The sequence below is a fragment of the Nomascus leucogenys genome, chromosome X (assembly GCF_006542625.1).
Source record: "Nomascus leucogenys isolate Asia chromosome X, Asia_NLE_v1, whole genome shotgun sequence".
Lineage (NCBI taxonomy): Eukaryota > Metazoa > Chordata > Mammalia > Primates > Hylobatidae > Nomascus > Nomascus leucogenys.
In genome coordinates this window covers 2,040,424-2,067,690 of record NC_044406.1, presented here as the reverse complement: position 1 = coordinate 2,067,690, position 27,267 = coordinate 2,040,424, and the positions used below count along the sequence as shown (strand labels likewise).

At 44.5% G+C, this 27,267-nt stretch overlaps 1 protein-coding gene and 1 non-coding gene across 2 annotated transcripts in view; both read left to right on the top strand.

Moving 5' to 3' along the window:
- The window catches only part of PRKX (protein kinase X-linked), a 105,061-nt gene extending 100,247 nt beyond the window's left edge, over positions 1–4,814 (top strand). The window contains exons 8-9 of the mRNA XM_030807319.1: positions 411–559; positions 3,786–4,814. Of these exons, the coding sequence (XP_030663179.1) occupies positions 411–536 (126 nt within the window). The 3' untranslated portion in view covers positions 537–559; positions 3,786–4,814. The remainder of the gene's footprint in view (positions 1–410; positions 560–3,785) is intronic.
- A 541-nt stretch (positions 4,815–5,355) lies between these two features.
- On the top strand, positions 5,356–5,460 carry LOC115833406. The gene has a single exon (XR_004028841.1). It is a non-coding gene; the product is annotated as a U6 spliceosomal RNA (small nuclear RNA).
- The last annotated feature ends 21,807 nt before the right edge of the window (positions 5,461–27,267 follow it).

The window sequence follows — 27,267 nt, the reverse complement described above, 5'->3', positions numbered from 1 at the left end:
ATGGCTCACTTGGAGTATCGACCTCCTGGGCTCAAGCAGTCCTCCCACCTCAGCCTACTGAGTAGCTGAGACTGCAGGCACACAGCCCCACACCCGGCTCATTGTATTTTTTGTAGAGACAGGGGACTCCCTATGTTCCCCGGGCTGGTCTCAAACTTCTGAGGCTCAAGCAACCCTCCCGCCTCAGCTTCTTAAAGTGTTGGGATTACAGGTGTGAGTCCCCACACCCGGCCTCATTCACAATATTTTAATTCAGATTGCCACGTTCATAAACGAAGGGAAGACAGCTTTAGTGTTTTGCAAATCATTTTCATTTTTAGGTACAGTTACAGAAATAAAGGGGTGTGTGCAGCACCCAAGCGTCCCGTTCCTTTCTAACCATGCCTTTGTGCTTCGGCCATGTCTTACAGCCTCCCATTGTGCCCAAGATAGCTGGCGACGGCGACACTTCCAACTTTGAAACTTACCCTGAGAATGACTGGGACACAGCCGCGCCCGTGCCGCAGAAGGATTTAGAAATCTTCAAGAATTTCTGAGGACAGGAGCTCACATCTGGAAGGTATATCTTTATATTTAGTAATTACCAAAAAATGAGACTGACTCGACCCCACATCCAGGTGAGGCTGCGTTTACTGAGTGGGGCTTAACCTCATGCACACAGAAGTCAGCAGTGAAGCAGAGCAAAGGGGAGTGATTCCAAGGGTCAGCAAAATAAACACAGCCATGCCTGTGACTCCAGGTCAGTATGTGGTCAGAGGCAGCAGCATCACAGTCCAGAATCCATCTTCTGCATCAGAACCTGCACATCTAAATAAGACCGCTTGGTGGTTTGTGTGTGCCTGAACATTTGAGAAGCCCAGCTCTTCTGGTCCCTGTTCAGAAACCCTGAGTGACAGGCGAGCTTCCTTACAATAATTAACAAGTATTTTCAAAAGTCTCTTTAGGTCTCCTTTGGTTAAAAAATAAGAAGAAGAAATATACCCTCATAGGAAATTTGCTAAGCTTAATTGAAGACGACTGGAAAAGGATTTTGAGTCTATTACTTCTTTGAGCCTTTGAAGGTCTATTATTATTTTTTAAATAATAATAATATTTTTTAGAATCCCTCATGAAATTTGCTAAGCTTTAATTTAAGATGACTGAAAAAGGGTTTTGACTCTGTTATTTCCTTGAGCCTTTGAAAGTCTATTATTAGTTTTTAAGTATGGATTAAAAAGAGCTTTCAGTTACTCCTCAATTCTAAATTGCTCGGTTTTATGGCTTCAATTAGATCTTTCTTCCTGTAACACACGAGCAAGAAAAATACCAGTGAAGCAAAATACTGTCAGTGATGTGTCTCTTCATTGACATAGCTTGTTTTTCCCATTTTGATTTCCATTCCCGTAATTTTCCTGTAGTCTTCCCAGTTGTGTGAAGTGGAAAGCCAATTGGCTAACCAACACCATTCGAAACAGACACCAAATGTCACAATTGCTGCCTGGGGAGAGGAACCAACCTGCTGAAAGACATGGTGAATGAGAGCCCTCCATCCTGGGCGGGTGTTTACATGGATGTACCAAGAGGAAAACTGGATAAAAATTAAAATAATAGACAACAAAATGATAGAGGAATAGGTGGCTGTGACCTCGAGAAAATAACCTGTCTCCGTGGCGTGGCTTCACCTCTCAGTATGTGATGAACGCTTTTACAGTGGTGACTGGTTTGTATTAACATGAGAGTGTGTAACTTTATCAACTTCATAAATGCTCATGAAATCCAGCTGTGGGTTTTAAAAATCATAAGATGTTCCTGAATGTGTTTACTTCTTTTTGTTTCTCTGGTCTACTTTGGGGCTTACATTTTAGCTGACTTGCCCATAACATCTTACAAATTATATCTCTCCAGGAAATCTTTAAAATGATGTAAAGACTTGGTTTGCTTTAGTATGAAGGATCCCTAGTTGAGAAGCCACAAAAATAGAACCTTTCTCTAATAGAGACCCCTCAATTGTAAAATTTACTTAAAGAACAAAAAAGCTTCCATTTGATGGATTTTTGTCGTATAATCAGTGAACAGTTTCGTGACATCCTGTCCCCAGCTGCCCCTACTTTCCCTGAAAAAGATTCCACACTTAGGAATAACCTTTCTCAATCTGGTATGCATTGTTGAGAAAGTATGTGCAAGTATTATTTTTGCTAAGTGGAATCATTTTTCATATAGTTTGGCTAGTGGTCAGGGCTCTGTTTAATGAATTTTTTTTTTCTTTCTGAGACAGAGTCTCCTTTGTTGCCCAGGCTGGATTGCAGTGGTGCGATCTCAGCTCACTGCAACCTCCGCCTCCTGGGTTCAAGAAATTCTCCTGCCTCAGCCTCCCAAGTAGCTGGGATTACAGGTACCTGCCACCACACCAGGCTAATTTTTTTGTATTTTTAGTAGAGATGGGTTTCGCCATGTTGGCCAGGCTGGTCTTGAACTCCTGAGCTCAGGCAATCCGCCCACCTCGGCCTCCCAAAGTGCTGGGATTACAGGCATGAGCCACCGTGCCTGGCCCAGATGCAAGATTTTAATCCATCTCAGTAATTTTATCAAGTAATTTGCACACCAAACACATCCCTGGCATTTTCAGCAACGAGCGATTAGTTTCAGGAATTTTATGCAGGAAGATACTTCCTGATGAAGCCAAATCTTCTCCTGTAAATAAGACACCAGTTCAGATGAATCACTGCACTTGAGGGCAGCTTAGAAACTATGCTTTAGCCATTCATCTTTGTTTGAATCACCCTGTATGCCTTTCTGAATGTGGAGGAGGAATTTAAGAGAACTGACTCACTATGTCTTTTATTTTACTTTGTAATAAAATATTTTCTGTCTTGCTGTGAGGTTCTCTGAGGAAGCATGTTGAATTGGGGATCCCATTTTTCTTGTGCAGTTCATCATCTATTGGTGGATAAATTTATCTATTTATGGATAAGCGTATGATAGAACATTCTTCAGGCTGGGTGTGGTGGCTCCTACCTGTAATCCCGGCACTTTGGGAGGCCGAGGTGGGAGGCTCACTTGAGGTCAGGAGTTTGAGATCAAGCCTGGGCAACATAGTGAGACCCCATGTCTACAAAAAATAAAAAAGTTAGCTAGGCGTGGTGATACATACCTGTTGTCCCAGCTATTCTAAAGGCTGAGGTGGGAGGCTCACTTGGGCCTGGAAAGTTGAGGCTGCAGTGAGCTGTGATTGTGCCTGTACTCCGGCCTGGATGGCAGAGTTAGACCTCATCTCAAAAATGAAAACAGGGCTGGGCGAGGTGGCTCACGTCTGTAATCCCAGCACTTTGGGAGGCCGAGGCGCATGGATCATCTGAGGTCAGGAGTTCGAGACCAGCCTGGCAAACATGGTGAAATCCCGTCTCTACCAAAAATACAAAAATTAGCCAGGCGTGGTGGCGGGCACCTGTAACCCCAGCTACTCAGGAGGCTGAGGTAGGAGAATCACTTGAACATGGAGGTGGAGGTTGCAGTGAGCTGAGATCGCACCACTGTACTCCAGCCTGGGCAACAAGAGCAAGACTCCGTCTCAAACAAACAAACCAAAAAAACCCCTTACCTTTAAAACATTCTTCATTTCCTTTTTATTGGCCTCTCCTTTTAGAATTCAGGCTTATGGATCCTTGCAAAAAGAATTACAAAGGGAAGTTTTCTTTGTTATCACTTAGGGAAAGGAAACCTTTGTATTATCATTGAGATGATGATGATTACAGAATTCATCCAGTTACTGAGAAACTCACAAAATCTTTTGTCCTATTTCATGCTAGAAACAGGAAGATTGGAATCTGCTTGGAACAAAGAACTGCACCTAAGCAGACCAGAAGCAAAATGTCTTCTTCATGGCATAAGGACATTTCCACTTTTCTCTGTACCTGTGTGTATAGAAATAGATCAGAGCACAGTTGAAATTCATGGAACTGGCATTATTTAAGCAACTGGAATTCCACACTGGAGGAAGGTTTTGAACATTGTTTGGTTGTAGATTTTATCTTATCCTTCAGTGTTGTGTTCCTACTGTGCTGTCTTGGTTTTTGTCATAGACTTAAGTTTATAAGTTTGAACTGGACTTGTTCGATTATAACCACAAATTGTGTGTGTGTGTGTGTGTGTGTGTGTGTGTGTGTGTATGTATATATAGAAGTCATTATGGCAGATGCACAGAAATTGTGCAGTGATGTAAATGTTCATACTTCACAGAGCCTATAATTTTTATTTTTCAATTTGTTTTTTCAAAAATCTCTTCTAGGGGACAACATCTGAAGGGTATGTTGCATGCATAAAAAAAAATCATCTCACATGCATTTTATAGTTTGGGGGAAGAAAATATCATGGGGAGGTCTACCTTCAGTATCTTTAGTCCTTCCTACCTGGTAACTTGAGACTTTAAAAGAAGAAACAAAGAGAAGAAGATATGGGAGCGAATTTATTCCAAGAATCTACAATGACACTGAAGTTGTTGGAGGAATGTACTGTATTTAAAAACACCTTCTGTGACACATTCAAAAATTTCATCTGAGCTGGGTGCAGTGGCTTGTTCCTATAGTCCCAGCACTTCGGGAGGCTGAGGTGGGCGGATTGCTTGAGCCCAGGAGTTGGAGACCAGTCTGGGAAACATGGTGAGACCTCATCTACAAAATACAAAAAAATTAGCCGGGCATGGTGGCACGTGAATGTAGTGTCAGCTACTCAGGAGGCTGAGATGAGAGGATCACTTGAGCCTGGGGAGGTCCAGGCCACAGTGATCCGAGATCACACCACTGCACTCCAGCCTGGGTGACAGAGTGAGACCCTATCCAGAAAAAAAAAAAAAAAAAATAGGCAATGGCTTTGTACTTTTGAAGGTGGATTGAAGAGAACGTCCACCTTAAGGCTTTAAAAGACAGTGAAGCTGGGTGTGGTGGCTCACTCCTGGAACCCTGGGACTTTGGGAAGCTGAGGCAGGAAGATTGTTTGAGCCTAGGAGTTCGAGACCGGCCTGGGCAGCATAGCCAGTCCTCATCTCTATAAAAAGAAAAAAAATGTTTAAACACAGTGAAATTGTGGAAACAGAAAGTAGCCACCCTTTTCCATCAATGACCTTTTCTTCACATAGAGGTCAACTCAGTAGGTGAGAATAATTAGTAGGTTCAGCAGAATAAACTCTTTACAATTAATAACTCAGTGGAAAATGATGTTCAGATGGTGAAATGTGGAAATGTTTTAGACAACTGTATTTTCAGCCTGTGCTTCTCACTCACCATCCTGTTGGGATTAACAGTTGAGGGCCATCGCTGTCTAAACATTTAGCATGCAGTTTCCCATCAGTTTTACCATGAATGTGAAAAGGTGAAACTGGTGCTGACTTTGGCAGCAGGTATACTAAAATTGGAATGACATGGAGGAGATTAGCATGGCCCCCTGCCTAAGGAAGATCCGCAGATTCATGCAGCATTCCATATTTTTTTTAAAAAAGGTTACACTGTGCACCGAGATGTGGAGCTAGAAGGAAAACCATTAAGTCTCATGTTTGCTGACTATAAAAATAAATCATAGTAATATTATTGAACATTCTACTTTAAAAATTATTAATAAAACCATAAATGAAACACTTGAGCACACTTTAAAAAGTACATAAACCCATGAGTCCATATGCCTATTTTTAGGTTGTCTGTTTTATTTTCCAGGATTTCATACTCAGATGAAAATTAGCATCAGGAAAGCCTGAAATGCCTTAATTGTGAACTGATATGCAGGAAAATGAAATACGCAAGCACATTGATGACCTTGTTCTTTACGGGCATTGTAATCAGCCTCTAGCCATACAGAACAAATGAGAAATTAGAAGCGATTCCAAGAACGTGTGATGGTGTGAAACCCACTTTCGACCGTCACGCACATTTCAGCATTTGAAATGACACAGGCTACCTGGTAACTGCCCATGGCGGGGTCATAGTTTAAATGGCCCAATGTCATGTAGAGGTTAATTTAATCAAAATGAGCTATAAACATGGAACAATCACTGTATAATTTTAAAATAGTTTACCTGGCCAGGCATGGTGGCTCACGCCTGTAATCCCAGTACTTTGGGAGGCCGAGGCAGGTGTATCACCTGAGGTCAGGAGTTCGAGACCAGCCTGGCCAACATGGCGAAACCCCCGTCTCTACCAAAATACAAAAATTAGGTGTAGTGGCGGGCTCCTGTAATCCTGGCTACTCGGGAGGCTGAGGCAGGAGAATCGCTTGAACCCGGGAGGCGGAGGCTGCAGTGAGCCGAGTTTGTGCCACTGCACTCCAGCCTGGGCAACAGAGCGAGACTCCATCTCAAAAAATAAAAATAAAAAAAATAAAAATAGCTGACCTGGGTGGGCATTCCAAAATTTTTGCATAGATGATCATGTGAAACAATCACTGTGCAAAATGTGGAGGAAAGTTCATTACAATAATCACAAAATTTATATCAGAAAAACATTACAAATTTACTTTGCTTCATGTAATTTTATGAGTTGGCAGTATTTTCTTAAATTGGAATACTGTAAGAGAATAGGACATGGATATGTTACAACAAGAAGTATATTGGGGCAAGTCTTGTTTTTCTGAAGGGAAATGGCACCAGCCTGCTTTCATAGGCGTTGATAAAGCCAGGAAGGAAATAAAGTCACAACCGAATAGTATACACTGTCTCTACTGAAATCTTCTAATTCCTTCGCAACAGAAGTCTAAATCCTGCTTAGCCTAAACATATCTATAGCCAGCGATGGGCAAATTATATTTGCTGTCAGCATGATAGAATTAGAAGCAAAAACCCCCCAGCAGTGGGGTAAGGTTGCGCGCTTCATCCCCGCAAAATGCTGTTCAGCCCCACTCCCTCTCCATGCCCGTCAAACAACTGCACAATCACTTGTTAGTGAATTTCTCGTTCAGCGTTTTGTTTCTTTCTGTCCATACTTAAAGACCAAATCATTTGTTTGCTTTGAAGAAAAAGCAAAAACAAGAACAAAAACACCAAATCTTGAAATCACTATCCATTAAAAAAAATCACCAGTGGAACTAAACAGTGGAGTGGTTTGGGATGTGTTCGCCATTTCTGTGTTTGACCTATGTGGCCTCTAGTTCTTTGGACCATTGTAACTGTGAAACTATGGCTTAATACTGTTAAAGACCCCAAGGCTCAACTCTGTAGCCAGGGTGCACCTCAGGCTGCACAAATACAACACCAGAATGTCACTGAGTGAACAGCGTGCAAGACAGCACTGGCTTGGGTTTTATTTTTGCAGCCAGTGAACTTTGCATTTTACATCTACACAGTCCTTGCAGCCTTTGATTTCTCCAGTTGTAGAGATTTGAAATGGGGTGGCCGGGTTCCTCTCATTTTTCCTTCAATCTACCTAGCATGCATTTTACACACATTGGAGGAGTCGTATGCACTGTTTTTCTGTTGCCGACGGAGGCAAGAAGGCCTTCTAATTAGTCTAACTTAAACGAATGGGATTCACTTAGCAAAAGCAAGAAGAAAAGCACACGAACAGGTGTCTTAATGCATTTGGATGGTTTCTTTGCGGGGTGTGTGTGTGTGTGTGTGTGTGTGTGTGTGTGTGTCTTGGTGAAGGTGAGGGGCTGTATTTTCACCAAGCCTTTTCATCAAGCTTGCTTTGCAAACCTTATGGCCTTGCACCCCGCAAAACAGTTCTTCCTAATAGCAGGGATGCTCTGTCATGGTTTTCTGTAAATTATCGTGTGTTGGGAAGTTCTGTTCACGCTTAGTTTGATCTTCCATGGTGGAGACATCTGTTCTGTATGTAAAAGGCATTACAATTGTGTTTTAGCGGATGAGATTGGAAGCCTTTCCACAGTCCTTGTCCTCTGAGATGGCTGTTGAGCTCTGCTCAGCTGTCGTAGCCGAATTCTTTTTTTTGCGCTGAACACTGGGCAGCCTCACCATGTTGCCAACGTGCTTCTAGGGCCCCGTGACTGCCGCCGGATGCCGCGCACACAGGCAGAGTGCCTTTGCAGGTTTGTGCACCCCTTGGCGAGCCAGAACTGGGAACCCCGCAGGGTGACCCCGCCTTCTCATGGGGGGTCGGGGAGGGGAGTGCCTATTTTTAATCCTGTCTGTTTGTTGCACAATGGAAATCACTGTGATTTGTACATATGCCCTAGGGAAATTTTACTGCTGTCTAATTTATGTAATAATACTGTTGATTCCAGGTTTGTTTAATAAAACTTTGTATCTTTTCAGAAGTCTGAGTTTAATCTGCTTCTGTCTCCAAACAAGCTGTGGCTTTTCTCCTTTGGTCTAATCCAGGGATGGGCAATTATCTGTAGGGGCCACATGGCAGATATTTTCTGCATTGCGGGACACACAGTCTCTGTTGCACAGAGTGCAAAAAAGCTGCTATAATTAGGCACGGATGTGCACGCTTGTAATTCCAGTGCTTTGGGAGACCAAGGTGGGAGGATCGCTTGAGCCCAGGAGTTTGAGACCAGCCTGCAACGTAGCAAGACCCTATCTCTACAGAAATGAGAAAATCTGTCAGTAGTGGTAGCACGAGCCTGGGATTGCTCAGGAGGCTGAGGTGGGAGGGTCACTTGAGCCCAGGAGTTTGAGCCTGCTTTGAGCTATAATTGTACCAATACCCTCCAGCCTGGGTGACAGAACAAGAACCTGACTCTTAAAAAAACAAAAATCAAAAAGCCCCATAGACAATATGTAAACAAGTGGGCATGGCTGTGCTCCAATAAAGTTTTATTGACAAAAATAATCAGAGGGCCGGATTTAGCCCGAGGGCCAGCATTTGCTGATTCCTGTTGTAGCGTGTGATGTTGACTTTGCAGACTGGCTTCGCAGGTTGTTAAAAATGTGCCGCCGTCATCATCATGAATGAATAAAATATTTTATTGCTTACTCTTATTACTCACATATTTGACACCCAGGTTTCTGAGTGACATTCGCAGCTTGCTAAAAACATCCTGACTTCGTACATTGTAAAATCAATTGATTTGTAATTTTTGACACTCACATAGCACTTGCTATTAGCAGAGGCTGAAATATTACACCCAGCTAAGGGTCAAACACAAGCCTGTTTACTTATGACCAAGCTGTCCCTGTTCCCATCTTGGAATTCCCTGGGGAAGGGAGTCTTCCCATGGGCTGGTGTGGCTGTTCAGGGTCTGGTTCAGGGACCACTCGGGAGTTTCTGTAGCATAGGTTCTTGGTGAGTGACAGTCTGATTTGGGAAAGGATACGGAGTGTTTGTGTGTTTGTTGGAAGGCTAGGGGAGGGGTCTTGAAGCCCCTTCGGCAGAACAAACATCCTTTGTACTTTGGGGTAAGATTGCTAGAGATTGTCCAGGGTTGTGTCAATTATGTGTCATAGATATGTATTAATATTTAGCCACACCCCGTTGGAGCTCTCTGACTTTCCTAGAAGTCAGGCTCATCTTGTATACTTATTGAAATGATCAGATAACCTTCTTCCGAGGGTGTGAAGGAAAATCATAGTTAGGTGGACCCCCCTCATCTTACCGAGAGGCTGTCTCGGGTATCGCATTGCAGAGATGGACAGGAATTGCTGGAGTGTTTTGTTTTGTTTTGTTTTGTTTTGTTTTGTTTTGTTTTGCGACAGAGTCTCCCTCTGTTGCCCAGGCTGGAGTACCCTGGTGCAATCGCAGCTCACGGCAGCCTCGAACTCCTTCTCTCAAGCAATCCTCCCACCTCAGCCTCCTGAGTAGCTGGGACTACAGGTGTGCGCCACCACACCTAATTAATTTATTTTTTATTTTTATTTTGTAGAGATGAGGTCTCCGTATGTTGCCCAGGCTGATCTCAAACTCCTGGCCTCAAGCAATCCTCCCACCTTGGCCCTGCGAAGCACTGGGACTGCAGGTGTGAGGAATTGCAGTTTGGGGAGCACCCGTTTTATGTGGGCAGTGAGATGCATACTGTTAAATGTGTGTGCAACAAAGCTATCCTTTAATCCTTAAAATACTGCAACGCGTGGGACACCTGCCCACTCTAACCACTGCTAAAAGACAAAGCTGTTGACACGAGAACTCAGCAGAAAACAAAATCACAGAGCTAAGGTTTCCATTCCATCTGCTCCTGCTTACACCAAGGCGCTAAACAACACTTCAATAATAAATATGTGTTACATAAGCATAACAGAATAAATATATGACTATAATATGTAAATATATTAATGTATATTTATTACATATTATAAAATTAATATAATATATTAAATACATTAACTTATGTTAATACACATTTAATGTATTTATGCAATATATGTATATTAAATTTAGTGTATACAATATATGAATATGTTACATTAACATACAATATATTTATACACGATATATATTAAAGTACTATATATTAAAGTGCTGTATATGAATATATGCATGTACTATATTCATACACAGCACTTTATATATTATACATAAGTATACTATAATATATAGTATAGATATATAATATATGCATATAATGTATATATAATGTAATTTATATAATATGTATTTGTATATGTTTAGTATAATATATAGAATTTCTGTATTATATATTTATTATATATAATATACTTAGACATTTATTAAAGAACAGCATTCTGTATTTTCTGACAAAAATATTGGATGCCAGTTAAAACCATCAAATGCTGAAGACCTACCATGAGTATATTGATGAGGGAACTGGAAATTTGATGTTTTGTTACAAGGCAGAAAACCATGATGTACTAAAACTAGTCCATCAATCCTTCTGTGGATCAAATTTTTTTAAAAAAAATTTAATTTACATTTTTATTGACAAATAATACTTGTACATATTTTTGGGGTACATACCAATGTTTGAGTAAATATAATGTACAGTGATCAGATCATGGTAATTAGCAAATCCATCAGGCATCTCAATCAGGCATCATTTCTTTGTGTTGGGAACATTCAATATCCTCCTAGATTTGAAACTGTATATTATTGTTAACTATAGTCGTCCTACAGGGCTATAGAACACCAGAAGGTATTCCTCCTGTCTAGCTGTAATTTTGTATCCTTTAAGAAACCTCAGCCGGGCACGGTGGCTCATGCCTGTAATCCCAGCACTTTGGGAGGCTGAGGCAGATGGATCATGAGAGCAAGAGTTCAAGACCAGCTTGACCAACATGGTGAAACCCTGTCTCTACTAAAAATACGAAAATTAGCTGGGAATGGTGGCATGCGCCTGTAATCCCAGCTACTCGGGAGACTGAGGCAGGAGGATTGCTTGAACCCGGGAGGCGGAGGTTGCAGTGAGCCAAGATCGCGCCATTGCACTCCAACCTGGGTGACAGAATGAGACTCCGTCTCAAAAAAAAAAAAAAAAAAAAGAAATCTCTATCCCCTCCTCCCCCCACCCTTCCCAGCCTCTAGTATCCTCTGTTCTACTTTTTATTTCTGTAAGAGCTACTTTTAGTTCCCACATGAGAGAGAACCTGTGACATTTGCCTTTCCAGTTCTGCTTATTTCACGTAACATAATGTCCTCCAGTTTCATCCATGTTGATGAGAATGACAGGATTTCATTCTTTAGTAATGGCTGAATAGTATTCCATGGCGCATATATGCTGCCATATTTTCTTTATCCATTCATCTGTTGCAAATTTATTTTATTATATTATTTTTGTTGAGACAGGGTCTCATTCTGTTGTCAAGGCTGGAGTACAATGGCACGATCACAGCTCACTGCAGCCTTGACCTCCCAGGCTCAAGCCATCCTCCCACCTCAGCCTCCAAAGTAGCTGGGACTACAGATGCACCCCCGCCATGCCCAACTAATTGTTACTTTTTTTTTGTAGAGGCAGGATCTTGCTATGTTGCCCAGGTTGGTCTCAAACTCCTGGGCTTGAGTGATCCTTCTGCCTCAGCCTCCCAAAGTGTTGGGATTACAGGCTCTCACAAGCCACCATGTCTGGACTTGCAAATTTATTTTACTAGGCAAGCTGCCTTTGAGAAGTCCATGAAACAGACCATTTTCTACACATGTAAAGCTACAATTCAATTGTTAAAATTCTGATAAAACCCAAAACATGAGATCTACCCTGTTAAATTTTTACATGTTTAATCCACATTGTTCCCCATGAGCTCTGTCTTGTCCAGCAGGTCTCCAGAAATTTTTATTTTACATGACTGAAACTTTACACCCATTAAACAGCAAGTCCCTATTGTCCCCTCTTCTCAGTCCCTGGGAACCACCGTCAACCACCCTCTACTCCAAAAATCAGAGAAGACACAGGTCTGCACACCTGGGTCTTAACTTTCATCTGAAACATTTTTAGTTCTCAAGGACATCACGGAGAATAGATTCATGCTTTCATATCTAGTTATGAATGTCTGGCTTTGAGCCAGCTGCATACTCAGCTTTTAAAATCCCCTTGGGGGCAATGTCTCGGAAACCCACTGGCTGAAAAACAATTCATAATGAATCAGGAATTGTGCGGAGGCCGTTTTAAAATGAGTGCCTTGGAAAAATGAAAAAAACAAAAATCTACAAAAGGCAAAGTTAAAAAAATGATGTCATTCCAGTAAGTGGGGAATGAAGAAAGGTAATTTGGTCTACAGAGTTCAGAGTTCTTGTTATTTTACACTGGGCTTGTTTTTAATTGAACGGATGAATAATGCCTGAACATCTAGAGCTGGAAAAAGCTGGCCCTGGAGAAGGTACATCATTCGTTATTTGTGAAAGTCAGCTACAGTAGTCAGTACAGGATACAGTAGAAGTATCCATTTCACTGTGGACAGATGTTTAGATGCCTTTTCTTCTGTCTTGGGATTTTTCTTTTTCCCACCCAACCCCACTCTACCTTTTTTCTAAGAAAAGTATCTGGTAACAATCCAACATGGGAAACTTCTGCTTCTTTCAAGAATATAATCTTCAAAATAATGGGTGCTTAACAAGAGATTCTCCAAGCCACTATTTTTCATACCTTTACCGTGGCCACAATGAGAAATATATTGTACATATTTTACAGAACCACCCGGACTCACATACATGCAAACACACACATGCCCCTAAAACTAAAGTTGAACAAGACAATCCAAACTTAATGATATTAATATTGTAGTAACAGGGTTATCAAATACGAATTTATTAATCATGGTTACATAGAGCACTGTTTCATTTCAAATTATTTTTAATATGAGTAGAGACCTGCAAAACTGAATCCATGGCCCTTTCTTGGGTCTTGGTTAGTGTTTGAAAAGCACTTTTCTATTAAAAGTGACTGCTCTGCACTCCGTATCTCTGCTTTTCCACATTAAAACGAGACTCAATATTGGTGATTTCACAAGGGAGCAAATGCCAGCTAGTCTTGAGAGGAAACTTGTTGCTTGCTTTCTCATGACATCTGTGAATTAAAAACTCAAAACCATTTCATTTCCATTGTTTGATATGGCACACAGCAGCTTTCTGGCTAAGATGTGCATTTTGCGGTACATTTATTAGAATAGTAGTATTCTGGCATTATGTGAGTATGATTTTCTTTTCTCTAGCCCGTTTCTAGACTTTGTAAATTTGTACATTGACAACTAGTTGGTCCAGCTTCTTAGGTTTTTTTTTTTTTTAAACAACTGCTGGGTCCAAAGTGCCGTTGGTATTACAGGTTGCCATTACTTTTTATGAGCTAGTTTGCGATGCCAGTTGGATGGATTCTCTTTTCCTAACGGCAGTGGAATATCTGTGTCAGCTTCTGGCGGCCAGTGACTCTGTAGCCAGTCCATTTGAGAGACTGCCAACTCTCATGGAAGATCTGGGTGGACGTTGGAGTTCTGGATAGGTTTGTGTGTTCTCTTTTCCAAGGGGAAAGAAATGGTGGTGGAATTGCATGTGTCTAACTCTTAACTATTTCTTATCAGAGTTTTAGTTTTTGTGGGCTTATGAATTCATCTTGTCTCAGTAACAAAGTGTCAACAAAATGTACTGAAAAGGGTTTTCTTTTAAAAATGGCAAGAGAAACTATTCCAGTGAATAGTTTGCAAACTAGAGAGATACCGTTCTGGAGAACAAAGAGAGGGTGTTTTCTTTTCTTTTTTTATTTTTTTAATAGAGTTCCTGCCCAAGGTTCCCACTGGTCTGCTAGGCAACTGAGGAATGCAAACTTGTTTAGTTCTGATTGGTTGCTGCTTGTTGAGTTCTGACTGGTTGACACTTGGGATCTCATGGGTTGATGTTTGTTGAATTCTCATGGGTTGACACTTGTTGGGTTCTGACCAGTTGACACTTGGGATCTCATGGTTGATGTTTGTTGAGTTCTCATGGGTTGACATTTGTTGGGCTCTGATTGGTTGACACTTGTTGAGTTCTGACTGGTTGATGCTTTTTGAGTTTGATGGGTTGATGCTTGTTGGCTTCTGACTGTTTGATGCTTGTTGAGTTCTGACTGGTTGATGCTTATTGAGTTCTGACTGGTTAATGCTTGTTGGCTTCTGACTTGTTGGCTTCTGACTGGTTGACACTCATTGGGTTCTGAGGGGTTGATGCTTGTTGAGTTCAGACTGGTTGACACTTGTTGGGTCCTGATGGGTTTGTGCTTGTTGAATTCTGACTGGTTGATGCTTGTTTAGTTCTGACTGGTTGACACTTGTTGAGTTCTGATTAGTTGGTGCTTGTTGAGTTCTGATGGGTTGGCATTAATTGAGTTCTATCCAACTGGTTGATGCTCATTGAGTTCTGACTGTTTGACACTTGTTGGGTTCTAACTGGTTGACACTGAGTTCTGACTAGTTGATGCTTGTTGAATTCTGATTGGTTGACACAGATCACAGTCTATTGATTGATTCAGGCTGCATGAATAGGAATTGACAGTTGTGAAAGTCTCAAAGTTGTAAGAATGTTTGGGTTTTCCAGGAACTTAGAGCACATGTGTGAGCTCTTGTCAGCAAATGGCCACTTGACCCTGTTTTGAATTTAGTCCCATTGAGTGACTTGGGATCCACCTTGAAGCACTGACTCCTTCAGGGTTCACAGAAAATGTAGGAGAACCTGCCATTTTAACCATTTTTCTATATCTTGATCCCATATCTTTATTTTCTTACTCTTGACCTGATTTGACCTAACGTTTTCCATCCGTTTATCTTCACTGAAGTTTAGCTTAGTTTTCTGCTCTTTAAATGTGTTCTTTAAGTAATGACGGATCATCCTCATTCTAGGCTCCAAAGATAGTAGTAAGATGCACTCTTTCTAGACAGGCGGAATGAATTTTGATGGCTCAGTTTTTTTTGTTTTTTTTTGTTTTTTTTTTGAGACGGAGTCTCGCTTTGTCGCCCAGGCTGGAGTGCCATGGCGCGATCTCGGCTCACTGCAAGCTCCGCCTCCCAGGTTCACGCCATTCTCCTGCCTCAGCCTCCCGAGTAGCTGGGACTACAGGTGCCCGCCCACACGTCTGGCTAATTTATTTGTATTTTTAGTAGAGACGGGGTTTCACTGTGTTAGCCAGGATGGTCTCCATCTCCTGACCTCGTGATCCGTCCACCTCGGTCTCCCAAAGTGCTGGGATGACAGGCGTGAGCCACCGCGCCCGGCCTTTGATGGCTCAGTTTTTACAAATTTATATCTTTTTGAGGGGTTTGGTTAGCCTTTCAAATTTGAATTAGTCAATATTTTAAATTGTTTAATTATTTTAAAAAATTTTAATATTATAATGTGTAAATATTGTCATGTTTCATATTGTAAATGTTACAGCATTTGTGACAATGAAAATAAGTCTTAAACATATCCCAGAAATAAAACCACTTAATCATGTGTAGAGTTCTCTTTATCAGTATCTACTTTGGTCATTGTTACATGGGCTTCACAATTCTATTACAACTTATAAAACTTGAGCTAGGCAACCTAGTAAGACCCTGTCTCTACAGAAAATGAAAAAATTAGCTGGACGTTGTGGTGCATGCCTGTAGTCCTAACTACTCAGGAGGCTGAGGTAGGAAGATTGCTTGAGCCCAGGAGTTATAGGTGGATGTGGATGGATGGGTGGATGGATGGATAGATAGATAGATAGATAGATAGATAGATAGATACAGATGAGTAGACAGATGATAGATAATAGGTTGATAAGGATAGATGATACATTGTTAGATAGAGTTTCACATGCAAAAGCCCAGGGTTTCTCTAACTGAGCACTACTGACATCTGAGGCTGGATGATTCTCTGTGGTTGGTGCCATTCTATACATTATAGGATGTTGACAGACATCTTTGGCCTCTACTCCCTAGATACCAGTATCCCCCTTGGCCCCCACTCCTGTGGTGACAACTAAAAATGTCTCCAGACATTGCCAAAAGACCCTGGGAGGTAAAAATCTCCCCTGGTTAAAAACCACTACTTAGAAAAATAAGATTGGGGACCATTTGGGAGCCATGAACACAGAGCAAAACAGAAAGAACCAAGACTCGAATGGTGATCTTCCTTTAAGCTTTCACAGCAAGATTAATCCTCATGCCAAAGAAGATCCTGGATCAACAGGGTCATCCTCCAATTTTGAAATTTATGACATATGATGCCCACATGCCAAGCCAAGAATGTGAGCTCTTGCAGTGTTTTACTTGGATGGGATTAGAGCCACCGGGTAGAAAAACTGCAGACAAGTTTATCCAACCAGATGGCTGCCAAGATCAACAAAGAGGTGCCAGAGAACTGAGAAATAGAAAAGAGGTATAAAGATCTCTCTGGAATCTTCATTCTTGCAGTGGGCATTCGAAGGATTTTTTTTTTTTTTTTGATGGGTCACCTTTCCTTTCTCTGAATTCATCTCAGAATTTCTACTCAATGTCGCCAAGTCAACATTTGGTCTTCTACCAAGTGGAAAAATATTTCTATGAGCAGTGTAGTGAATTGTAAGTAAGAGTCTGGGGTGCTTGAATGTGTCTTGAGCTATGAGTCAGAGACCTGGGTCAGGTTCTGCTTCTCACTGGGGCCATCGTGGTGGACATGTTTCTTAGCTGTTCTCCGTATTAATGGATCCATTCTTCAAATAGGGGCAGTAATTATTCCTGTGGGCTCCCTTTCTGATCAGAAACCTCCAGTAGCTCTCTGTTGCACTCAGAAGGCAAAATAATAACATAACAACAGTATAGAAAGGTCTCCATGATCTGCTGTCGGTAATGTCCCTGAATCTCTTTCCAGGGCATCAGCTCCCGATGCCTGGACTCTTTGCTGATTTAGAACACATCCCATAAGCTCCTGCCACGGGGTCTTTCCGCTGGCCCTTTTCTCTCTTCTAGATACCAGCATAGCTTCCGCCTTCGCCTTCTTCAACTCTTTGCTCAAATATCTTCTCAATTCCTCCAGCACTTTATTTAAAATTTCAACTTGATTCCAACACTCTCTACCACTATCCCAGCTTTATTTTTTTCCTCTCTACCACTGAGCACTTTCTACTGGTTTGTACCCTTTTCTTATTTACTTTGTTTATTGTCTTCTTCTTCCCACTAGAATGCAAACTGCAGGCAGGCAAGGAATTAGGTCTTTGGTTGGGTTTATTGTCATAATCATATTAGTCATCATATTAGTCATAATCATATAATATAACTATATTAGTGATGATTCTCTTTATCACCATGCATAGCTGCTGTATTTTTACTTGCAGTCATGGTGTGATATTCTACTTATGGACAAGGTGCACCGTAATTTATCCAGTTGCCTGAGGAAAAGAGAATTAAGTGGTTTGCCATTTTTACATTACAAACAATACTACATAAAATAATTGGGGGCTGGGCACCGTGGCTCACGCCTGTAATCCCAGCACTTTGGGAGGCCAAGGTGGGCAGATCACCTGAGGTCAGAAGTTTGAGACCAGCTGGCCAACATGGTGAAACCCCATCCCTACTAAAAATACAAAAATTAGCCTGGCACAGTGGCAGGCACCTGTAACTCCAGCTACTTTGGAGGCTGAGGGAAGAGAATCGCTTGAACTTGGGAAGCAGAGGTTGCAATAATAAAATAATCGGTGCACACATATGTGTATGTTTGCATATTTGTGTGGGTGGGTGTGTTTGTAGGAACAGTTGCTGGATTAAAGGATTTACACAATTCAATTAGGATCAGATATTACCAATTTCCCTTTTTTTTTTCCTTTGAGACAGGGTCTTGCTTTGTCACCCAGGCTGGAGTGCAGTGGTGCAATCACGGCTCCCTGCAGCCTTGGCCTCTCAGGCCCAAGTGATTCTCCTGCCTCAGCCTCCTGAGTAGCTGGGACTACAGGCATATGCCACCACACCTGCTTAATTTTTGTATTTTTTGTAGAGATGGGGTTTCACCATGTTGCCCAGGCTGGTCTCCAACTGCTGGGCTCAAGAGATCTGCTTGCCTTGGCCTCCCAAACTGCTGGGATTACAGGTTTGAGCCACCTCACCTAGCCACATTTGACATTTGTAGATTCCACCTATAAGTGAGATCATGCAGTATTTATCTTCCTCTGTCTGGCTTATTTCACTTAGCATAATGCCCTCTAGCTTCCTCCAAGTTGTCAAAAATGACAGAAAATTTCCCCTTGTTAAGGCTGAATAGTAGTCTATCATATACAGATACCATATTTTCTTTACCCAGTCATCCATCGATGGACACTTAGCTGGACTCCATGTCTTGGCTACTGTGAGTAGGGCTGCAGCGAACATGGGGTTGGGGGTGCAGATATCTCCAAATACCCAGTCGTGGGATTGCTGGGTCATATACTAGTTCTGTTTGTAGTTTTTTGAGGAACTTCCACACTGTTTTCCATAATGGCGATACTAAGGTACGTTCCCACCATCTGTGAAGCTATCTCTAAATTGCACCCGTAGCAAATGTGATATTTAACTCCTTTTTGTTTGAAATACTTGCATTCAAGTAGTCAGACTTCAAAGGAAAAGTTCTAAGTAAATTGTTACAGGCCGGGCGTGGTGGCTCTCGCCTGTAATCCTAGCACTTTGGGAGGCTGACGCAGGTGGATCACCTAAGGTCAGGAGTTCGAGACCAGCCTGGCCAACATGGTGAAACTCCATCTCTACTAAAAATACAAAAATTAGCCAGGTGTGGTGGCGGGTACCTGTAATCCCAGCTACTCAGGAGGCTGAAGCAGGAGAATCACTTGAACCCGGGAGGCGGAGGTTGCAGTGAGCTGAGATCACGCCACTGCACTCCAGCCTGGGTGATAAGAGCGAGACTCCGTCTCAAAAAAAAAATTGTTATAAACCATCTTTCCCCATTCCTCCAACTTCTGAACTTTGCAACTAATCACATAGTAAAGTGTTCCCATGTCATGTTAGGTTATTAATGTGAAATAAAACTTTTATTTGTTATGAGTGCCCATTTTGTGTTTTGTTTTATAGTCTGTGTGTAACATGTGAATATTCACTAGTAGATGTGGACCTGCCATATTTCTGTAACATTTGGAAGTAAATTAGTAGATGTTCTGAAGTAGTTTATTGTCTCATTTGCCAATTATATTGAATAATAGTGAGATTACAGTGCATTTTATTTCTTTTTTTTTTTTTTTTTTGAGATGGAGTCTCGCTCTTGTCGCCCAGGCAGGAGTGCAGTGGCGCGATCTTGACTCACTACAACGTCCGCCTCCCGGGTTCAAGTGATTCTCGTTACTCAGCCTCCCAAGTAGCTGGGATTACAGGCGCCCGCAACCGCGCCTGGCTGATATTTGTATTTTTAGTAGAGACGGGGGTTCCCCATGTTGGCCAGGCTGGTCTCGAACTCCCGACCTCAGGTGATCCACCTGCCTCGGCCTCCCAAAGTGCTGGGATGACAGGCACGAGCCACCGTGCTCGGCCCCGTGCATTTTATTTCTATATTTAGAATTATTTTTGTTCCTAAGTTTACCCTTCCCCTTTGTATTAAGTGAAAGTTGCTCATGGAAGGCATTTTTTTCTGCTAAAATGTACATTTAGGCTGCTGGAAACCTGCTTTTTTCCCAGAACTCTCTAGTACCTCAGAGTTTTCCTACAGGCATTCCGGACTTTTGCCCCACATTTGCTTTTTGCTCTATCTCCACTACCACTGGCATTCTCATTGTGGTAGGAGTTATTAAGAAATTATTTTAGGCAGATAGAGAGGAAAAGGGGTCCTTGGAAAGTTTTCATTTCTTTTAAATCAGCTCCAGAAACGTTTCTTGTCTATCAGGAAAGCCCCCCGCTCTTAGACTCGGCGGGCAACCTTTGATATGCAAATACAGGCCGTTAGAAACCGGGTCCATCCAAACATGGCGATTCCCGCCCTCTTCTTCTTACCCTTGCCCAATATGTGCCTGGCAGCACGGGCTGCCCCCACATATCCCCACCTGTGTAGAACATCATGGCGCCCCACATTTGCATATTAAAAGGCTAGGGTGGGAAGGCCAGTTTTTTTCGCGGCTACCTAAACGACATGCTGGTCAAACCAATCCCCTAAGCCCTATGCAAATCAGATCGCCTACTCCAGCCTCCTCATATAACTGGCCGGTAACCCCAGCAGGAGGGGCCTCCCCTCTCGCCTTTGGAGCTCCCCCCACCCCCGCCTCTGTCTCTGTACAGGGGAGCTTCTTTCTTCTCCCTTCTTTCTTGCCTATTAAACTCTCCACTCCTTTAAACCACTCCACATGTGTCCATGTCGTTTTATCAAAACCAGCGCGAGGACCAAGAACCCTGGTGTTCCTCCACTCATTGGAGCCCTATCATCACGCCTTAAAAACCAGCCAGTGGCTGACCAGACGAAAAGAACTCCTTAAATATCAGGCTGCCACTGTCCTCTCAAGACTCTAAGAGATTAAGTCTCCTGTATCGTTAAAATAAAAACAAACAAACAAACAAAAAAACATTAAGAGAATGGAAAACTCTGTCGTGGTGGACACAGTGGCTCACGCCTGTAATCCCAGCACTTCGGCAGGCCAAGGCAGGAGGATCACTTCAGCCTAGGAGTTCAAGACCAGCCTGGGCAACACAGCAAGACCTCATCTCTACAAGAAATAAAATTAGTTGAGTGTGGTGGTGGTGTGCACCTGTGGCCCCAGCTACTTTGGAGGCTGAGGTAGGAGGATCGCTTGAGCCTAGGAGGTCGAGGCTGCAGTGAGCTATGATTGCACCACTGCATTCTGTCACACGCGTCTGTGTGAAGAGACCACCAAACAGGCTTTGTGTGAGCAATAAAGCTTTTTAATCACCTGGGTGCAGGCAGGATGTGAAAGAGTGACGCTGAGACTTAAGACCACGGCACACCGGCTCAGCCAAGAGATCTTTATTGGAGGTGGCAGGCTAGGCAGAGCAGGAGAGAGAGAGAGAAGAGAGGAGAGGGAGAGGGAGAGGGAGAGGGAGAGGGAGAGGGAGAGGGAGAGGGAGAGGGAGAGGGAGAGGGAGAGAGAGGGAGAGAGGGGAGAGAGAGGGGGAGAGAGAGGGGGAGAGAGAGAGGGGGAGAGAGGGGGGGAGGGGGGGAGGGAGGGAGGGGGAGAGAGAGAGGGGGAGAGAGGGAGGGGAGAGGGGGGGAGAGGAGGGGAGAGGGGAGGGGAGGGGGAGGGAGAGAGAGAGAGAGAGAGAGAGAGGTGGGGGGTTTGCTTCTTTTATGCCCAGGAGGGCTGCGTGGATGTTTGTGATTGGTTGGGGTGGGGCTTAGAGCGAGGCGGGAAAAATACCTCTCTCTGATTGGTTTTTCCTTTGGCGGGCTTGCATTGAGGAAGAAGAACCCGGAACCAGCGCCATTAGGGTGCTCTAGTTACCTAACATTCCTCCCTTTTTTGTTTTTTAAGAAGTGGGGAGGTGGGTGTCGCTGTTCGTCTGGCTACTTCTTGCTGAACGGGGGCGTCGTGGGAAAGGATATTGGAGGACTGTAGGGGCAGAGCAATAGCAGGAGGCCAAGGAAGACGGCGCTGAAGGTGAACACTTCCCGGGGTGTGAAGTCTAAAGATGTCCCTTGTAAGTAGAGGTCATCTATGGACGCGAGCCATCCGTATGGCAGGGAAGGATCTGCTATGAGCCATGTATCTTCTTGGAGCGCCTGGAGGAAATCTAAGAAATTACAGGTCCTGGAGGTGGAGGCCGTGGGTAGGTGAGTCCTGGTCATCTTCTTCGGTTGCTAGGAGTTGGTAGTGCCTAACGAGAGGCTGGTTAAAAGTCTGGTTAGATAAGCAGGAGATTCGTTGTTGTATGAACTTTATTAGGCGAGGGAGGAGAATACACAAGGCCGCTATGCCTAAGAGGGGTCCAAGAAACGGTAGGACCCAAGCTAAAAGAGGCATTTTTAGAGTGTCCCAGGAGAAGGAACGAGAATCTGAGATGCGTTGTCTGATCTCAGAAGCCTTGTCCTGTATACGCTGGGCAGCATCTCGCACTATCCCTGACTGATTAGTGTAAAAACAACACTCTTCCCCTAAGAAGATGCAGAGTCCTCCTTTTTCAGCAGTGAGGAGGTCCAGGCCTCTGCGGTTTTGGAGAGTCACTGCTGCTAAAGAGTCTATTTGAGATTGTAAAGTAAGAATAGATTTTGTTATTTCCTGTAAACTGTCTGAGAAATCTTTTGAGAGGGTGTGGTAGTAGGATAATGACGTGGACAAGCTGGCTATTCCAGTCCCTGTGGCAGTGGCTATTTCTAATCCTATAAGTAGGGGTATTAGTTGCACGGCTCTCCGCTGACGGACTTGAGCTTTGAGGGGTACTGATAAGGTCTGATTCCCTGGGGCAATGTCAGTGTGGGGGCTTAGAAAGACTAAGGTGCAGGTGCCTGTCCAGTTAGTGGGGAGGCAGATATAGGTTGACATTCCACATAAGAAGAATATGCCTTGGCTGGGTAGACAGAACTCGTTATGTATGTTAAAAAGGTGTGTGAGTTTGTTGTTTTCATTCTCCCATACTCCTAGAGTACTTGCCAAGGTAGCTCCAGTGAGCGGCTGGAAAGGGGTGTTGGGAGCAAACTGAGTGGCTCCCTGTGTTTTATTTTCCCATTGGAGGAAAAAACGTTTTGTATCTACTAGGAGCCATTCGAGAGAGCGATTGAAAGAGGGGATGAGAAGGCACTCACTAATGGTGGGGGCGCTGCTGCAGGGAGTCCAGGGGTGAATGGTCATGCAGGGAGTGTGTCTGCCATCACAGAACCCGGACTGTTTGTTGAGTAGGGAGGAGGTGATGATTTTGGGGGGCCCAGAGAAGCGGACAGGCTGGTTGAATGGAGCTGTTTGGGTGACTTGAAAGCTAGCATGATCCATTGGGGCTTGAAGTTGTAGGGTGTAATTACACTGATGCGGCGGTAGGTGCCCTAGAGGCAGGCCAGATGACAGGTTGCATTGTATGCATAAAGGGGCTTGGAAAGTTAAAATAGTATTTGTGGTTACAGGGCCGTGTATGGGCTTTTTATTGTTTGTGTAACGGGTGGTGTTGGAAATGTAAGAAAGCAAAAGTTGGGTTGCACGTCCTGTCATGGTATTTTTGGTCGTATCAGAGATGGGGAAGTCGGCTAATGACTGCATGTTTAGAAGTTGGAAAGGGTCTTTTCCTTCATAACGAGGGTGGTAGGTCAAGTTGGTGAAGACCTAGTTTTTTGCGGGAATGGGAGTGGCAACATAGCCAGAGGTTGATAGAGAGATACACAGCCAACAGTCATTTGCCAGGGAAGGATTGGACTGGTTTAACAGAGTGTGAGTTAAGTTGAGAGTCTTGTAGAGGGAATTAGGAGCTAGTGGAAGGGGAGGGGTGGTTGTATGAGGTATCCAAGGAAGTAGGAGGGATATATGGGCAAAGAGCAAATAGGAAGGTAAAGAGGGTGCTCTGGAAAACGAGATCATTTTATCTATTATGAGTTCTTTCACCTGTGTGTTTTGGAGGACGCGGTCATTCCTCAGGGTCATGGTAGGAGCCTTTAGGCGGGGTAGTCATTGGGCGTATGGATGGTCTGGCCTCGTGCCTGGACTATGGGAGGGCCAGAGGTGGAGACAGCGCCCCAATACTCCTGCAGAACCGAGAAAGTAGCTCCGGTATTAAGGAGGAAAATGACGAGACGCCCATCCACTGTAAGAGGCACCCTGGGCTCCTGTGTGGTGATGGTGTGTGTTGGGGAAGAGGTCCCAGGGCCCCGTCAGTTGTAGGCCACTAACCCAATGAGATCGGCTTCAGGACGGGGGTCTGGCCCAGCTCCCCCAGGGAAGCTGGGGCAGTCGGTCGCCCAGTGGCCGGACTGTTGGCACTTGGGGCACGGTCGTTTGGGTGGCCTAGGATTAGGACATTGACGGGCCCAATGACCTTCGTTCCCACATTTAAAGCAGGGTCCGGGGGGTTGGCGGTGAGTGGTGGACATAGAGGCATGGCGTCTGATAGGCCGGGTTGAGGTCTTGAAGGCCTGAGCCAACATCTGGCACTTTTGCCTCCTTGCCTGCTCGTCACGGTTGTGGTAGACTTCGAATGCGGTGGCGAGGATCTCGGTCTGTGGGGTAAAGGGACCTCTGTCTAGCTTTTTTAGTTTGGCCCGAATGTCTGGGAAGCTTTGTGCGAAGAAATGGGACATGAGAAGTTGCCTGCCGTCGGGGGCTTCGGGGTCTATGTTGGTGTATTGTTGGAGTGCCTGTGTAAGGCGGGCGAGGAAGGTGGACGGGTTTTCATGTTTTTCCTGAATGATTTCGTGAAGTTTTTCAAAATTGACTGCCTTTTGGGCTGCCTTGCGAGACCTGTTATTAAACAGGTGGGAAGTGTCTCGGGCCAAGACACCGCTCTGGGAGTTATAGTCCCAGCCAGGGTCGTGTTCGGGGACTGCCTGCGCCCCGATGGGTAGGGCTGGGGTTGTTTGGTGAACCTGATCTGCATAAGTACGGGCCTGCTCCTAGACCTGCCTGCGCTTCTTGAGAAGGAGGGGGTTAGAGAAAATTTGATATAAGAGGCGGAGTTAGAAGTGTAAGAGCCTAAGCGTTTATAAGTTAGCCATAGAGAAGGGAAAATGGACACAAAGAATGCCTTCTGCCCCTGCAACTTCTGTAAGAGGGGCGAGGACGGAGAGGTGTGATCTGGAACGAGTGGTGGGAGGGCTGAGCGGCGGAGGTTGCGGAGGAAGGGGAAAGAAAAGAGAGGTTGGGGGGAAGTGGTAAGGGGCGGGGCCGCCGCTGGCTGGGCGGCGGCCGGAGGGTGGGGCTGAGGGTGGTGATATGGAGTTAAGATCGGGGGAAGGTGGGGCAGCGATAAGATGTTGAGGGTTACACGGGGGCGGTGGGCATAGGGGATCTCTTCCCATTCTCCTGTTCGCTCACAATATTTAGAGGCCTATAAATGGGCCATTTATTTTGGTTGTTTAAGGGGTTGTGAATTTGATTAAGCGTTTAGGTTTGAGGTTGGCGGCAAGGCCTAGGGTAGCCAGATTGTCTAGAAGGCATTTTAGGGGAGAGTTGGCCGGCAGGGATGCGGAGCCTCCCATAGTGGGAGAAGGGGCAGTGATGGCTAAGAGGGCGTCCCCTAATTAGCCGAACACTGTAACCAGGTTCAGAGCCTTCGGTTGGTTGTCACCAAGGCGAAGGGACTGAAGGGCCAACAGGATGGCCGAGGGACCGTGAGCCACTTGGTACCAAGATTTTTGTCGCCAACAGTATGGCGTGGAGGCTCAGGCCGGACGAGCGAGGAGGAGAGGGAGAAAACTCCGTTCCCTGTGGGTCGAGGAGGGGAAGCGAATGATAGGGGCCTACCACTGCCGTAGGGGCGTCGGGTGAAATGTGTTTGTCACGGGAGTGGCTACGGTCTGGCGATTTGCCCGAGAGGTAGGCCCAGGAGGGGAAAACTTACCGAGATGAGGCCGGTGGTGGGCGAAGAGCGTGGCGAACAGGAAAATGGGCGAAGACTGACCGGGGCCTGGTCTGAGCCTGAGAGGGATTGGGGTCCCACCAAAGGCGGGGAGTCCCAATCCGAGTCACGGCACCAATGAAAGGGTGACTCTTCAGGCTGAGTCCAAGAAGAGAGTCAGCAAAGGGAGATGGGATGGGGCCGTTTTATATGATTTGGGTAGGTAGTGGAAAATTACAGTCAAGGGGGGTTGCTTTCTGGTGGGCAGGGGCGGGGGTCACAAGGTGCTCAGTGGGGGAGCTTCTGAGCCAGGAGAAGGAATTTCACAAGGTAATGTCATCAGTTAGTTAAGGCAGGAACCAGACATTTTCACTTCCTGCCCCAGCCTCCCGAGTAGTTGGGACTACAGGCGCCCGCCACCATGCCCAGCTAATTTTTTTGTATTTTTAGTAGAGACGGGGTTTCACTGTGTTAGCCAGGATGTTCTTGATCTCCTGACCTCGTGATCCACCTGCCTCGGCCTCCCAAAGTGCTGGGATTACAGGCGTGAGCCACTGTGCCCGGCCCATTTTCACTTCTTTTGTGATTCTTCAGTTGCTTCAGGCCATCTGGATGTATCTGTGTGGGTGACAGAGCAAGACCCTGCCTCAAAAAAACAAAACAAACAAACAAAAAAAACGGAGAAGGAGAAGAGTGGTGTGCTGGTGAGCCACTTCCTCTGGGTAAAGTAAAGCCCCGATTTGTAGCGTTTGCCAGTGCTGTGGTGTAAATCCTAACTCTTCCCATAATTGATTTCAAGCTGCCAACAGTTTAACAACTAGGTCATAAAATTCTTGATTTTTTTTTTTTTGCGATGGAGTTTCACTCTTGTTGCCCAGGCTGGAGTGCAGCAGCACGATCTCGGCCCACTGCAACCTCCGCCTCCCAGGTTCAAGTGATTCTCCTGCCTCAGCCTCCCGAGTAGCTGGGATTACAGGCACCTGCCACCATGCCCTGCTAATTTTTTTTTTTTTTTTGTATTTTTAGTAGAGGTGGGGTTTCACCAGTTGGCCAGGCTGGTCTCAAACTCCCAACCTCAGATGATCCACCAGCTTCAGCCTCCCAAAGTGCTGGGATTATAGATGTAAGCCACCGCGCCCGTCCTCTAGTCTTGAATATTTTAACAGTCATCTCAAAAGAGCTGGAACAAGCCAGGGGGCATCATGGATTGACTTAGGGTCCCCAGAGGAAGCAAGAAGCATTTGCAAGGCCCCTCCTCTTTCTCCCCTTTTTATGGTGCGCTTGGGAGCTAAGGGGCTTCATTTAAGGTCTTCTAGTCTTTTCCTTAGACTGTCCTGCCTGCTAGGAGGGTCAGGAGGAATTAAGCCAAGCCAGTAAACACCACCCACCCACATCAGGAATGTGGCAGAAATGTGGCTTCTCCATCATTCTTTCTTGTTCCCCCTCCAGTATTTTGAATGGACACATTGGCACATGAAAAGAAGATAGATGAATACCTCCTGCCACACCTCTCACCCTTAAACTTGTTACTTACAGGCATTTTA